A 15,140-nucleotide genomic window follows, 5' to 3' on the forward strand; every position below is an offset into this window, starting at 1 on the left:
AGATATTATCCTTAAGTTATTAACCCATTCTGGAACACGCATTTGGTCTGCCTCTTTGGTTTCTTTGATTCTTTCTTGTCGCGGCTTCCAGCAGTTGCAGACACTTGGTTAAGACCTTTTTGGATATCTCGTTTTCTCTCTCAAGTTCTGGTCTGGCGAAGTCTTCATTCTTAAGGCTAAGGGTTTCTGGTATATTTATTCACCGCATCAAGGGGAAGCCTGGAGCAGGCAGCCTGCGGGCCAGTATCCTCGGTCAAACTCCTTCTGCTGGGCAGCAGCAGCACAGGAGGTTTATCATTATCTTTACTCTCCGGTCTTCTCCTTGCTGTTTCCCTAGTCTCCTATCGTCACCAGGCCATCTCCTCCAGCAGCTGGCGTAATTCAAGATGAATGCCCCCGAGAGGTAAGATATTAGAAGTTCTCTTTTGCGTGTTTCTTTTCTCCCCGCTGTACGGTTCCCGGGTGCCAGTCGATCGCTCTATATATTTTTTGTTACATTTGCCAGAAGGAAGTTGAAAATCAGCAACGGGATGGAGATTGAGTCGTTCGGCCCGGTCATGTTGTCCTGTCAGCCATCCCTTCTTGTTTGTTGTTGTTGTTGTTGTTGTTGTTGTCGTTGCTTGCTGCGTCTCCGTTGATGCCGCCGCCCCCTTTCATCTGTCTCTTCCTTCTTCCATCATCCTCCCATTCATTCTCTTGCCACCATCATCACTCTGCGCAACCAGCATCCAACAACCTATCATCTTAACTCCTTTTCTGTTTATATTACAAAAATACCCCTACAAATCCTCTCCATCACATCACCCCCCCCTCTTACGCTTGATCATGGACATCACCCGTCTCCCCAGGGAGCGCGATCCCGAGCGTGAGCGCTCTATGACCTTCTTCGACTCGTCTGCAGCAAGTTACCGCCAGAACCCTTGCAGGACTAAAGTCCGTCCCCATCTGGACAATGTGTCTAGGTTCGGACATTTCCATGTTTTGTTTTCTATGCGTGCTTTCTTCGTTGGCCTTTTTGGTTTTGCTGTGTTTCGTGGCTGTTGGCTTTATTTTGGAGTTGAATCCTTGCGTTCCATTTTCTCTCTGGTACTTGTTTTATGGGTGCAACTATTACGTTTTGCGATAAAATGTTACATTCCTGGCTGACACGGTATGTTTGATGAAATCAGATTCGAATCCTTCGTCCTTCTTCCTGGTGAGAAGAAGGTCGAGGTTGAAGTCGATACTCGTGAGTTTGATACCCCTTTCTTGCCCATCAGCTCTTGGGACATGTTGGTGGCTAATCTACCCATCAATAAGGAGTCCCATCCACTGCCATCTTCACCTTTAACAAGGAAGACCACACCCTCGGTAACATGATCCGTTCACGTCTCCTTAATAGCTCCCATGTCCTCTTCTCCGGCTACAAGGTATACTCTCTAATCCGTCTAGTCCCCGCCCACGAACTCTTCATATTTTCATCATTTCGTATTAATTCCCCCTCTCCCCATTTCCACAGGTCCCGCATCCCCTGATCCCCAAATTCATTCTTCGCGTGCAGACAGACGGCCAAATCACCCCCAAGGAAGCTGTCATCACTGCCTGCCACGAACTGGTCAAGGATCTGGGCGCCCTCAGCCGCGAGTTCACCAAAGAATACGAACTGCGCAAGATGGTGGGTGCTGGTGCTCAACAGCAGAATGCTCAGAACGGGGCTTAGTTGAGCTGGTTTTACGGCTTTGGAGGTGGACATGCAGAGTGACTGACCAATAGACCGACTTCAATGGGGTGACTGGCAAGGCGCTGGGATGGGATAGATATCATGTCGTGTTTTCTACTTTTTCATCTTTTCTCGGTGAAGGGTTCTTTTCCTTTTTTCCTTTTTTATATTTTATATTTTATATTTTTTTTATTTCCTTTTTCTTTTTCCTTTTTTATATAGGAACCGGGTAAGGGATGGCGTGATGGCGTTGGGGAGAACCAAGGCGGGTTGATGATCTTTTGTGGGCCTTTTTTTCTTATTTGATTTGCCTACTTTGTCTCAATATCTGTGACCAGGCCAATACTTCGCCTGGCTGGGCAGCTATCGTTAATGTATCCATCATAGTTGGTTGGCATGAATTCACCCATCCCATAAGTGGGAAATACACATTAAATGATAAGTTTCCTGACTGAATTCTCCCTCCTGTCTCTATAATTATCCGACTTTCCCGAAGTAAACGTTGATGACGTAAGCCCACTTCACTTGGCAACCGTCCAACCGCCAGCATCGATCAACAACTCCCAACCTCGAATATCTCGTAAACGTCAAAACTTCCCCTGAGCTGAGGCTTGCTCTGCCTCATCCACAGCCTATCTCTGTCTCCTCATTCACTTCTTTCATTATCTGTAATTTCCCACTTCCTCTCTCTTTCCTTCTTTTTCTCATTTCCACAGCATCCAGCGTGTTTTTTTGCAACCAACCATGTATTCGAATGCCTACTATGCCGGCAACAACAGCCGCCCAGGTCAGCCCCCCTATGGCCAACAGCCACCACCACAACAGCAGCACCAACAGCAGCCTTTCCCTGGCTATTCCCAGCCTCAGCAACAGAATCTCCAGCCAGGGCCCTTCATACCCCAACCGACCGGCTATGCGGGCAACCAGATGCAGCAAATGAATGTGCCGATGCAACAACCACAGCCCACTGGGTTTCCTGCCGGTGGCCTTCAACCCTTTCAACCCCAGTTCCCCGGCTTCCCTCCTCAAAACCAGCAGCCTACTCCGATGGCACCTCAGCAGCAGCAGCAGCAGCACCATCAGCAGCAGCAGCTCTCGGCGCCTCAACCTATGCCCCCTGCCCAACAAACGGGCCACACTTCGTCGCAGATCGCGCAATCGTTTCAACAACCGTCAGGCCCGGCTCCTTCAGTGACACATCATGGTGCTTTAGGTTCCAAAATTCCAAATATGCGCCTTTCTTTTATCACCGCTCAGGATCAGGCGAAGTTTGAACAGCTTTTCAAATCTGCTGTGGGGAATAATCAGTCGCTAGATGGTGGGTTCTGTATATGGGCTCTATCCGTTAATAGAAGTTTTGGTTGGTTACTTAAGACTGGTTCATGACTGACGCGTGTTCCACAGGAGAGACGGCAAAGGATCTGCTTCAGCGCTCCAAGCTGCCTGGAAGTGACCTTTCCAGAATCTGGTTCGTCATGCCATCACGTTAGGATGTGTGAGAAAAGTATTATTATTATTTTTTATATGTTTGCTAACAATATATGAAATTAAAGGGTGCTCTCTGATACCACGAAATCGGGCCGTCTCCTTTTCCCCGAGTTCGCATTGGCAATGTACCTGTGCAACTTGAAGCTAACGGGAAAAGAACTCCCATCCACTCTCCCTGAACGGATAGCGAATGAAGTCTCCAGCATGGTCGATATGATATCCTTTGCCGTCCCGGATGATGCACCAGCATCGGCTCCCAAGACAAACGTTCCAAATTTTGATGCTCCCCTCATGCAAAACGTGTCTGCACCGCCTGCACCCCAGCATCCTCAACCCCAACAGGCTTCTAATACTCAGCTTCTATCCCAATTGACTTCACAGCCGACCGGATTCTATAACCAAACTACAAGCTTTCAGATTCCTACAATTGTGCAACCTCAACAAACTGGCTTTCCCGGTCAGAATACTGGCCTCCACCCACAGCAAACTGGGTTTACGAATAACCCTCAGCCAACTGGTTATAGCGGACTGCGACCTCCAATGCCCCCCATGCCGGCTGAATTTGGTTCGGCCCTTTCACCTTCCCAGACCGGACTTGGTCCGCAGAACGCTCAACCAACTGGTGTCCCCGGGCAGTGGGGTTTTGTCAATGCCCCTGCAACTGGATTGCCCAACATTGAAGCGTTGAAACAGCGATTAATGCCTCAGTCTGGTCGTGAAGGCGGGTTCACGACTCAGGGTCTTTCAGGGAACGCGACGATTCCATGGGCAGTGACGAAGGATGAAAAGAAGATTTATGACCAGCTTTTTAGAGCGTGGGATGGGCTCAATAAGGGGTTTATTGGTGGTGATGTTGCAATCGAAATCATGGGCCAAAGTGGTTTGGATCGCCAGGATCTTGAGCGCATCTGGACGCTGTCAGACCCGAGTAATCGGGGAAGGTTGAATATGGATGAGTTCGCTGTAGCGATGCATCTGATATACCGGAAACTCAACGGATACCCTGTACCCAATAGACTTCCGCCTGAACTTATCCCTCCATCAACGAGGAACTTGGACGACTCTATTGGAACCGTCAAGTCCCTTCTCTCTCAGGATGCGGAATCCCGCAAGTCCTCTGGCGCATTTTTACAGCCTCAACAGACGGGCGTTAGTTATTTGAAAAACCACTCTTTCCGAAGCGGATCCGCATCGCCTGGTGTTGGTCGAAAAGATGCAACAGTTTTCAAAAACAACGACGACGCCATTGGTTATAGGTCAAGCGCCCGCCGCCGTGTTGGCGGGAGTAGCCCCTCACCCACCCCGTCACCCGCCTCCGAGCGAGCCGATGAAGATATTTCACTCGAGCAGCTGAAAAAGAAGATCCGCGAGACGAAGATCATGTTGGATGCTACTGATTTCCAGGACGAGAATCGCGCTGAGGAAGAAGAGGCGCTTAACCGGCGAGATCGTAAGGAAGCTGAGTCGCTCATGGAAAGAATCCGACGCGTTCAGGATGACATCGACACCGATTCCAAAGCTCCTTTCCGCAACACAGACTCTGGCGCTGAGCGCCGTGCGCTTCGCAGACAGCTCCAGTCGTATCAGGACCAACTGCCTGAAATAGCTTCGAGTGTCCGAAAGGTCGAACGGAACATTGCCGACGCCAAGCTCGAATTGTTCCGGTTGAAGGACGCAAAGGCCCATCCTAATTCTGCCTCTACGATTGTTGGAACGGGTCCAGGTGGCGCCGTTACTGAATCTGACCGTATCAAAGCCCGCGCGCGTGCGAGGATGCAGGCCAGAGCTGCGGAGTTGGCCGGCAGACCGCCACCGTCTACGGGTGATGATGATGCAGCTGCTGCGCGACGGCTGGAAGAGGAGGCTTCCAGTGTCAAGGCTGAGCAGGAGCGGAATGAGGCTATGACGAAAGATGTGGAGGAGAGTGTTAAGGAGTTCACGCGTAGTCTTGAGGATGGACTTAAGGAGGTTGATGAGAATTCTACGCTGGAGCATGAGAGGAGGCGGTGGGAGGAGGCGCTTGGTGTTGAGGATATGATTCGCGATTTCATTTATGATTTGCAGCGGGGAAGTAGGACGGCGAAGGTTCGGAAGGAAGAGTGAGTACCTTTTTTTTTTTTTTTTTTTTTTTAATAAAACCTGTTTGGTTTTTATCCATCTGTTTCTGTCACCTCTCTAACTCCTTTTTCGTTACAGGAATGCTTCTGCTGCAAGATCTCAGTCGTATAACCTAAACAATAATGCATCGCCTAATGGCAAAGCTGCCACTACGCGACCATCACCACCAGCTTCCACTGCTTCAACCTCATCTCTTACCGGCCTTACGCATCAAGAACGTGTGGCATCAGCCAAGGAACGAGCACAGAAACGAATTGCCGAGCGAATGGCAGCTGCAGGCCTCAAGCCAAGTACAGACGGAGGCGAAACTCTCCTCGAACGCCAGGAGCGAGAGAAGCGTGAACGAGAGGAGAGGCGTAAACGGGCGGAGGAAGAAGATGCCAAGCGAGAGCAGGAGAGGCAGCGTCGTATTGTTGAAGAACAGAATAGTCCGCTGGTCAAACCTACTAACAAGAAACCACCTCCGCCTCCCTCGCGCAAGGGTAGGACTGATAGTACCGGCCATCTAGAGGCTAAGAAGGTTGTGGATATTGAGAAACTTGTTAGAGTGAATGCGGAGTCGGAAGAGAGGGAACGTTCGCTTCGAGATGAACAGCAGGCTCAGGAGGCGGAAAGTCGTCGTTTAGAGTAAGTTGTTTTTAATTATTTACCGTGCACTTGATTAATGCTAACTGGCTACGCTAGGGCTGAGGCTAGAGAACAAGAGGAGGAGCTTGCACGAGAGCGGGAAGCTGCCCAAACTCGTCTCAAGGCGTTGGAAGAGCAAGTTAAGCAGGGCAAGATTAAGAAGCAGGAGGAAAAGCGCCGAAAGGCACTTGCTGTGAAAGAATCTCAGGAAAAGGAAGCGCGGCTTGCTGCGCAACGTGCGGAGATTGAAGCTGCACATGCGCGGGAGAGAGAACTCCAGCGACAGCTTGAGGGCCTGGATGAGGAATCGTCAGATGACGAGTGTGCTGTTGAAGTCACGCCGCAGAACAGCACCCCTATGCAAAGCGCTGCTCCCCCTCTATCTACAACCGCCCAACCGCCACCACCTGTAACCGTGCCGCGTCCTGCCACTCCTCCGGCTGTATTTGAACCAGACTCTGGGCCACCACCAGCTCCAAATGCGGCATTTGCAAGTCCGAAATCGGTCAAACAGAGCGCTGCTGCAGATACAGAATCGAAGAACCCATACTTCGGCAAGTTCAGCCACTCTGACACTCAGCCGGGCTTCCACACGCCACCAGAACAAATTGCAGATCCTCTGGCGGCTGCTGTAGCTGCACCCACAACCACACCCGCCCCTCCAAAGACAGAAATCCAATCCACGAACCCCTTCCACCGCCTAGCGCAGCAGCAGGAGAGCCAGAAATCCGCCTTCACAGCAACACCCCTCCCAGGATCGCTAGGGCGTAAATCTCGCGCCCGCCCAGAAGACGATGAATGGTCTGTCGCTGAATCCGAAAACTCCTCCGATGACGACGACGGTCGAGCGGCCGGTGGCAGCGCGAAGCATCTTGCCAGCATTCTCTTTGGCACCATGGGTCCTCCCCGTCCCATCAGCGCGGCGGATGAGAAAGCAGAATCGAAACCTGCCACACCCGCGCAGGCAAGTCCCGTTGCTGCACCACCACCACCACCCCCGCCGCCTCCTGCGGCACCACCCGTGCAAGCCCAAGGTGTAGAAGACGACGACGATGATGATGACGAAGCGGAATTCCAAGACGCACCGTCTATGCCTCCACCTCCTCCACCCCCTGCGCCATTCGCAGAGGCACCATTTTCGCCCCCTCCACCTCCACCACCAGTTCCCAGCGGTGCCGCACCACCCGCACCACCCCCACCTCCACCACCAGCAGGCCCGACTGGTGCTCCTCCTCCTCCGCCACCTCCACCAGTGGCTGGTGTGTCTCCTATGCCTACGATTCCGAAGGTTGGTGGTGGCGCCGTTGGAGGGGACGTTCGAGGGGCGTTGTTGGCGAGTATACAGGCTGGGAAGGGGTTGAGGAAGGTGGAGACGAAGGATCGGAGTGCGGCTGCTGTGTCGGGGAGAGTTCTTTAGGTGGTTTTGGCGTTTTGAGTTGCGGGGAGCGAGGGGTAGAGGGGAGTGGGGCTGTGGAAGTGTGTTTATGTGGTAAAAGGTTTGTGCTGTTGGTGAGTTATGTTGATTTTGGAATTGTGATTGCTGAGATTGAGATGATAATTAAGTTTTCAAGATGGTTATTGGTGTTATATTTATATAGCTGATTGAGTTGATAGTTTGATTTTTATAGTTTTTGACATTGATTTGTCGAGAAAGGTTTCTGAATTGATTGCTGTGTTGTTTATACGTTGGTTCTTGATAGAGAGACCCGGTAATAATATTTCCATGTCCTAGCCTATTTTTTGTTATTTGTGAAATCGAGCTGATTGACTGTTTAGGATCGGGTCTATTGCATCTGAGTTATAAATGATCTGATTCCATGGACGTGCGTGCCTTCAGCCCCCAGCTCAAGATTATAAGACGGAGATCGGTTGTTTGATTAAAAATAGTTAGTGAAAGTGTACCATTTCCATTTAAGACTTGACTAAACCCCTACCTACCTGGTAGAGCACGTAATTTTCATGTTTGTTTATTTTTATTGCATATGTTTTAAAAAAGTCTTAGCCAGAATTGACATGCAGAAATGCCTATGTAAGGAAGTTTGCAACAGGGGAGCTTCGTAGTCGGGTATCCATATGAGGTAACCCACCTTACATACCTACATTGTAACAATACCTTTGCCTACCAAAAGAGAACCAAAAGCCAAAAGCGAGGAGATGAGGCAAGAGGATTTCTATAAGGAAGCTAGTGGAATAGGATATGAAGTGACTAGCTCTTCCAAAAGTGAAAGAAAAGTGGCGACATATTTTCCGAAAATATCAAGATGCTCATTATCAAATGCCATAAAAAGAGACTATTAAAGCTAAGTAAGGGGGTAATAAAAGGATACCAGAAAAACAATGAACCAAGGCCAGATGTCACTATTTCCGGAGAAGCAAACCGGCGATGCTTGGAGTTAAAACACGTATAAATTTACCCGGATATAATAGCCACGTTGACCTAATTTGTAGACATTACTTCCATAACCACATTTGCAATAGTAGTCACAGTCCACAATGTCACCAAACTCCAGCCGATCTTCCGATCCATCCACCACCCATTCAACGGCACGAGGATAAGGACCAGAAGAAGCGTCGCCAACAATGTCGCGCCGCTTATCAGCAACGTTGTGGAAACTTCGATTTCGTACGCGTTGGAGGTGGCTGCTAGAGAATGAGCTACAATATTGCTAACAGAGCTGGGTGATGACTTGGTGGGGTGCAGGGTCATGTACAGCCCGCCCACACCGACCCCGAGCAGGATATTCAGCATCGGTCCGCCGAAGCAGGCACTCAGCGCCATTACGGGGTATCCCAGTCGTGCTACGGTGATATCAGCGACCAAGTCGCCTAGGGAGTTACCCACGGCAAATATGGTCAGGCCAAGGAGTGAGTCGCTGATGCTGAGGATGACGCCGATTGCCTTTAGGAGGTTCACCACTTCGGATGCAAGGGTTGATATCCAGGCGATGGAGACGGCGAAACCGAGGAAAGCGAGGAATGGTCGTGAGCGCGACGGGATTTTGGTGTTGTTGCCGTGCTTGGTGCTGAGCATTAACGTGGTGAGGAGGATAAAGGATATGGCGAGAGCGATGAGGGCTGGGAGGAAGAGGTTTCGCGGATTGAGGTCGCCGTCAAGAGTTAACCAGCCAGTTAGTGTTACGAAAAAAGGGCCCATAAGAAGTTGGATGGCTAGAAGCCATCTGTTCCATTCCTTGGGTAATGGGGGCATGCCTTGCTCTGCTATCGTCTGTCTTGGGGGAACGGGGGCTTCTGAGTCTTGTCGATGGCGATTTTCAGTTGTGAGGGGTGACGACCTTGCATCGCGGCCATTATCTTCATTCAATTCATCTGCATCCGGTATTACGGGCATTATCTGAACGTCAGGCATAGAATGGGTCGGTTGAAGGCCTGTTCCGTCATCCTGGGGTCCGGAGCCGTTAAGATCTTGTTCTGAATACGTTTCAGGCTCTGAATTCTTTGGCTCAACCACAGGAAGAGTGATAGTTAGGAGAAATACGCTGGGTGCGGCAACTACTCCAAGACATCTATCCCATATAGGCTTCCTTTGCCAGCCATATAAGGTTGGAAACAAAGCTGCAACCATCGCGTAAGGGGAGGGCAGATATCTATATGGCCACCAGTTTATTGGCTTGGGCTCCATTTCGGAGTCCGCAAATCCCCGATGGGTGTATGAAGATGCAACGGACAAATCCGTACGTTGAGGATGTGGAATAGGTGATTGTGAACGGCTTGAAAAATTGTCTGAATATGGAGGAAAGGGGCTGGTCGAGCTCTGTGGCGACGACACTGATCGCGAGTCGGACATATCATCCAGTAATTTGGATCTTGGAGATCGTGCGATATCACTATCGCGGTATTTAGTTGGTTCAGAGAGATAGTTAGGAGACTGAAAATCTTGTTCCGGAAGCGTTAATAGGTTTAGGGACACGGGTTGACCACGAACAGCTGGGCTCTGCGATCTTGAGGGAAAGGCAGTTGACGCAGGCGAAGCAGTGAGACCTTCTGGTGGTGCAAAATGCGAGGCCGTTGCAGCGTAGCCACCAATTCCCTGATCTTGCTCATCCGGGACACCAGCTTGGGAGGACGTCAACAGTAAATCAACATTCGGTGGAACTGGATCTTGCCTGTTTATGACACGATTTGAGGGGTCATTGGCAGAAACAGATCGCACACGGGTATTAAAGGATCGAACATGCGAGTGGCGCACCTGGTCCGACTGGGTGTCCCTCGGCGGTTCTGCAAAGGTAGTTTCATCAGAGTAACTTCGAAGATGGATTGGCCCTGATTGCAGTCTTGATTTTTGCAGAGAAGATAAGACGGAGCGAAATTCAAGAGCACCAACCAAACTAGGCCGGATCGGAGTGACGGTAGGCCGTCGTTGGCCCATTGTAGGGCAATTGATTCGCATGCTCCCCTGGATTTGGGCGAGATCTCGAGTGTCTGCATCTTCATCAACATCATCTATCCTCCAGGCGGGTACATCTCCACGTTCCAAAGCCCCAAAATCCTCTGTTGAGGCTCCATGAAGCAGGGGTCGGGTTTGCCCAGCCACGGGATCATCATCCTCTTCTTGCTCCTCGATCTCCAGCTCCTGGTTCTCGGGTATATGGAAATGAGCTCTCGCAGCCATATCCCTCTCCCGCTCTCGCCTTTGCTTGGCCAAGTGCCAATGCCAAGTAACGACAATAAGGACGTAAAATCCATAAAATGCAATCATTGCGGCACATTCCCATACGTGTAGTTTCCCATCGGCTAGAAATATCAAACTGAAGCTAGCAGCAAAAATAAAATATACGACATCACGGACAAAGCTCCTTCGCGCCACTCTAAACGGTCTTACCAATGCCATCGATCCCGCCACAACAGCTGTTATAAATCCTGCTGCCCCGATAAGTTCACCCACTGCCAAGCTTCCACTGTTCGAGCTCATTGCAGCAAATGTCGAGAATACATCGGGACTGCCATTTCCAAAGGCCAGGAAAGTAACACCGGCCAAGCTTTCACTCATTCCCAGGATGCTCGCGATGGTGCTTAGGTTGACACATAGAAAGTCGCTGGCGGCAATCCCGATGGTGTTGAAAAGGACTGCCAGCCATACGGCTAGAATGGCAAGCGCGATTGGTTTTACGTTTGCGAGTTTGCAGAAGTAGAGCTGTAGGTAGGAGAAAAGGCCTACTTCATGATCGGCGCAGTATTGGCGGACGAAGGCACATTGGTCTTGGGCTCGATGGACCAAATTGCACTACAGAGAGCAACAGTTAACGGATCGTCAGTTCCGTGCACATGACAGGAACATGGAACATTTTCTGGATGCGTACCTGGTCTAAGTCCTCTTCCGTCGACACCAGCCCGTAAAATCCCCCAAGAACGACATCGTGCCGCTTCTTAAGATATGATATCCCGGGTGATTCGGATGGCTTTGGAGCTGTAGTTAACAAGATGCTCGCGCCAACAAGAACTGAAAGGATGAGAAGAGTCAAATAGAACGATCTGCTCGAATAACGAGGTTTAAATCTGCGGAGAGCGGGTGCTCGGGGGAGCAATAATGATGGCGCTGCAGCCATCGTAGATGCATCATGGGCGACCACAACTTAAGTGTTTGGAGATTTCGGTCTATTGCACGATATGGATGGCTATAGGGTCATGAGGATGATAAGTGATCCAACTGATGATGCTTAGAACCTGTCATAATTGATACTTTGTTGCGCGGAGCTGATTAGTCCGTCGGTGTTTCTTTGTAAACCGGTTTCTCCACAATTTCGAGAAATTAAGAGTAGGTTGACGTATATCGATATCACGTGATATCACTCATTCCCCCTTACTTACTCACTAGGGGGGAAACCTCCAGAGTGGCAGTGCAAAAAGGGTCGAACGAACTAGACACCACGACAAGAAACGAGCTACCGTGGCCGAGCAATATCAAACTCGCCTCCAGAAAACAACCTTTGGGGGACGGGGGGCAATGGGATAAGTAAGCCTACACCGTCCGTTGCATCCGCGGCATCCGTTGTACCTTATACTGCAACTCCGCAAAGCATCCTTGAACAACAGGAATATTGCTGGGAATATGCTGGAATGTCCTACCTTTTGTGTCTCTTAATGGATCATTGACTTAACTAGTGGCAAGCTGGCAAAAAAGAAAAGAAAAGAAAAAAGAAAAAAGGAAAAAAAGAAAAGAAGATGGAATCTCAGGGCAAATTGCAGGCTCCCACTAACGTGCCATAGTAGAAATACAGCAAGCAGCCCGCCTTAGTAAAACACCCACAGTCATTGGTTTTACCATACTTTGTACATTTGTCATCCATCCCAATGCTTAATCAAACCCGCAGAAGTCTGTGACGTTACTCTGCAAAAATTCTCTCGGAGCACTGGGGGCAAAGTCAGAAGTTCTCATGGTTGGTGGGAATAATGGAGGAGTCATAGAGTCCAATACGTACGATGTTCTTGTTTCTCTTGCCAATACTTCATGCGTAGTTTTAACTCATTCCCGGCAATACTTCACAAACCCTCAAATCGCATCTTCGATATACCAATAAATAATTAAATAAATAAATAAATAAAAATAAAAATAAAAATAAAAATACAAATAAAAATACAAATAAAAATACAAATAAAAATACAGATGCTAAAAATTATTATCGTCCCAAAAATCATGCAGAAAATATATACAAAAGCCCAGATTCGCAGGTAGTCTCTCGCCCGAGTACTAACAGCCCGGCGAGCGGTTTGTGTACCATATCTTCCACTCCCTATGTTCATATGCGCTGGTTTATGCTGGTCGACAGGATGACAAGAGACTATGGCTGATATTCGAGCAATCCTGAGCCAGACAGTGTGATCCTCTAGCTGGCAGAAATTCATCCAACAAATGGTGCAACTCATAACGCAGAACTCTCCGAGGCAATCAGCCTCAACGTTCGCCCCGGAGCAATATCATCATGCTTTTAAGCAGGAGTAATAACAAGTATGGTCAAATCAAGGGATCCTAAATAGCTCGATCCATCTCCTTGGTTGACCGTATATAGTTCACATCGGTTTTGATAAGTTGAACTATTCCAAACATAGTCAAAATTTTACCGGCTTTTAATGTTAGATGTCGATCGTCTCATGTCGCACTAGTCTGTAAAGTTGCTGCATGCTTATCGATTCGTGGCCAAAATGCTCCCCCACGATTCGCCAGAGCCAAATTTGCGAATGATCAGCCCTACGATGCAGCAGTTCGGTTCGCGGTTGTTGCAGGTCGTTCTGGATTTTATTTTATTTATTTCAAACCCTGCATTATTGCTGATATATGACGCAGGATCAGGGGACGTTTATTTCATTAATGGCATGGCCGCATTCGTTGTGTGCTCTTGATCCATCTTCTCTCACACACAAGTATGAAGTTTCGGTTGCCTTCGCTTCATGTTGAGCAGCCTCAGTCCGCCTTTGCTGAAGGAAACATGCGGTGGACGAATAGAGATTTGGATCCGATCCCACGTCACCTGCGCAAATGGGGAGTAGCCAGTTTAACTACCTACTGGATTTCCGATGCAGTCAACATTGGAACCTGGCAGTTTGCCAGCGGCATCATAGCTGTCGGATTGTCATGGCGTGAGTCTCTGGGAATCGTCGCGCTAGCATTCTTCATCATATCATGGGTCATTGCTTTCAATGGCGCGACTGGGGTGATTTACCATTCCCCGTTCCCTGTTCTCGCCAGAGCTAGCTGGGGTTTCCGGGGATCGTTCATCGCTGTTATCTCACGAGTGATCCTGGCCGTTTTCTGGTTCGCGATCCAAAACGTCAACGGAGGCAATTCCGTTCGAATCATGATCGGTGCCATCTGGCCGAGCTTTCTCAGGCTGCCAAATCACATCCCAGAGAGCCAGGGTATTACGACGAACGGCATGGTTGGATACCTTATCTTTTTCGTCATTCAGTTTCCATTTTTATGCATGCATCCAAATAACCTGCGGTGGCTATTCATGGCGAAATCAGTGCTTGTCCCTATTGCGTGGATTGCGATGCTGATATGGGCGTTTAAGTCGACCAACGGGGGAGAAATCTTCAGCCAGCCACGAATGGTTTCCGGCCCAGCATATAGTTGGGCATTTCTGGCCAGCCTGACTTCAGTCATAGGTAATTTTTCCACGCTGAGTGTTAACCAGGTCAGTAGCAGTTTTCTCTTGATGTTACCTGATTCGGTCAAAATTACATTTCAAGTGGATCGAAGCAGTCACATGAGGCGGCGCGCTGGGACATATAGAATGTCTCGAGTTAACACATTTTCGACCTGTCAAAATACAGGCTGATTTCTCCCGTTACTCACGGGTAAGCGTCAAATGGCAAGCGCTGTACGTCCCGATGCTTCCGATTGTATTCACCTTCATTTCATTCATTGGAGTTGCCGTGTCCTCTGCCGCGCAATCGCAATACAAGTTAGCCGATATTCCGTGGGATCCTAACGTCGTGGTTTCGTTATGGGAAAACCGGGCCTGCCGGTTCTTTGGCGCCTTCTCCCTGGCGCTTTCATCCCTGGGAGTAAATATCTCCGCCAACTCCATATCGGCAGCGAATGACCTCATGGCACTGGTCCCTCGCTTTGTCAACATCCGACGCGGGCAATTGCTCTGTGCGCTTCTCTCGTGGACCCTTCTGCCCTGGAAAATCCTCAAATCCGCGGGTAGTTTCCTCAACTTCATGTCCGCGTATGCGGTGTTTCTCGGGCCAATCGCGGGCATCATGCTCTTCGATTTTTGGGTTGTCAAGGAGAGAAAATATGACTGCGTCGCGCTCTATCAACCGGACAACATCTACTGGTACACCAATGGTGTCAACTGGCGCGCTATTTTGGCGTTTGTCGTGGGTGTGGCTCCCACTTTGCCTGGGCTTTTCAATTCAGTTAACCACAACATTGACCCTGGTGTGGGTGTGCATGTGTATCAAGTTGGATGGTTCGTGGGGATAGTGGGTGCGAGCTTGGTGTATTTGTCCCTGTCGTACGTCTTTCCTGCAACGGAAACGCGGATAGAACGTGCTATCTTGCCAGATGATATCTACATGCCACAGAATGGAGATGTGGACGGCGTGCCTACTGCGGAACAAGTGGAGAGCAGTGGGAAGAGTAAAAACATCAGCCGAGATGCGGTGGTTCAACCAATTTATTCAGTCGACAGGTCGGATCCTTTGAGCGTCTGCTACGCGATAACTAGTAGCTAGATAACTG

General features: G+C 49.4%; 4 protein-coding genes across 4 annotated transcripts; 3 read left to right on the forward strand and 1 right to left on the reverse strand.

Annotated features, from left to right (window-relative positions):
- Positions 1-825: 825 nt before the first annotated feature.
- PADG_01151 (DNA-directed RNA polymerase II core subunit RPB11) lies at positions 826-1,699 on the forward strand (the record flags this gene model as incomplete). Its single annotated transcript, XM_010757841.1, has 4 exons — positions 826-962; positions 1,170-1,228; positions 1,300-1,409; positions 1,499-1,699. 4 exons carry the CDS (start codon positions 826-828, stop codon positions 1,697-1,699), a joined length of 507 nt encoding a protein of 168 aa, XP_010756143.1.
- A 744-nt stretch (positions 1,700-2,443) lies between these two features.
- Positions 2,444-7,349, forward strand: PADG_01152 (actin cytoskeleton-regulatory complex protein PAN1; the record flags this gene model as incomplete). The annotated part of the gene is made up of 5 exons (XM_010758325.1): positions 2,444-3,017; positions 3,104-3,167; positions 3,253-5,286; positions 5,384-5,932; positions 5,990-7,349. The coding sequence occupies 5 exons, from the start codon at positions 2,444-2,446 to the stop codon at positions 7,347-7,349; spliced, it is 4,581 nt and encodes a 1,526-aa protein (XP_010756627.1).
- A 1,020-nt stretch (positions 7,350-8,369) lies between these two features.
- Positions 8,370-11,496, reverse strand: PADG_01153 (uncharacterized protein; the record flags this gene model as incomplete). Its single annotated transcript, XM_010757842.1, has 2 exons — positions 8,370-11,174; positions 11,251-11,496. The coding sequence occupies 2 exons, from the start codon at positions 11,494-11,496 to the stop codon at positions 8,370-8,372; spliced, it is 3,051 nt and encodes a 1,016-aa protein (XP_010756144.1).
- A 1,815-nt stretch (positions 11,497-13,311) lies between these two features.
- PADG_01154 (uncharacterized protein) lies at positions 13,312-15,133 on the forward strand (the record flags this gene model as incomplete). Its single annotated transcript, XM_010757843.1, has 2 exons — positions 13,312-14,082; positions 14,222-15,133. The coding sequence occupies 2 exons, from the start codon at positions 13,312-13,314 to the stop codon at positions 15,131-15,133; spliced, it is 1,683 nt and encodes a 560-aa protein (XP_010756145.1).
- Positions 15,134-15,140: the final 7 nt, after the last annotated feature.

Source organism: Paracoccidioides brasiliensis (assembly GCF_000150735.1).
Source record: "Paracoccidioides brasiliensis Pb18 unplaced genomic scaffold supercont2.1, whole genome shotgun sequence".
NCBI classification, from domain to species: domain Eukaryota; kingdom Fungi; phylum Ascomycota; class Eurotiomycetes; order Onygenales; family Ajellomycetaceae; genus Paracoccidioides; species Paracoccidioides brasiliensis.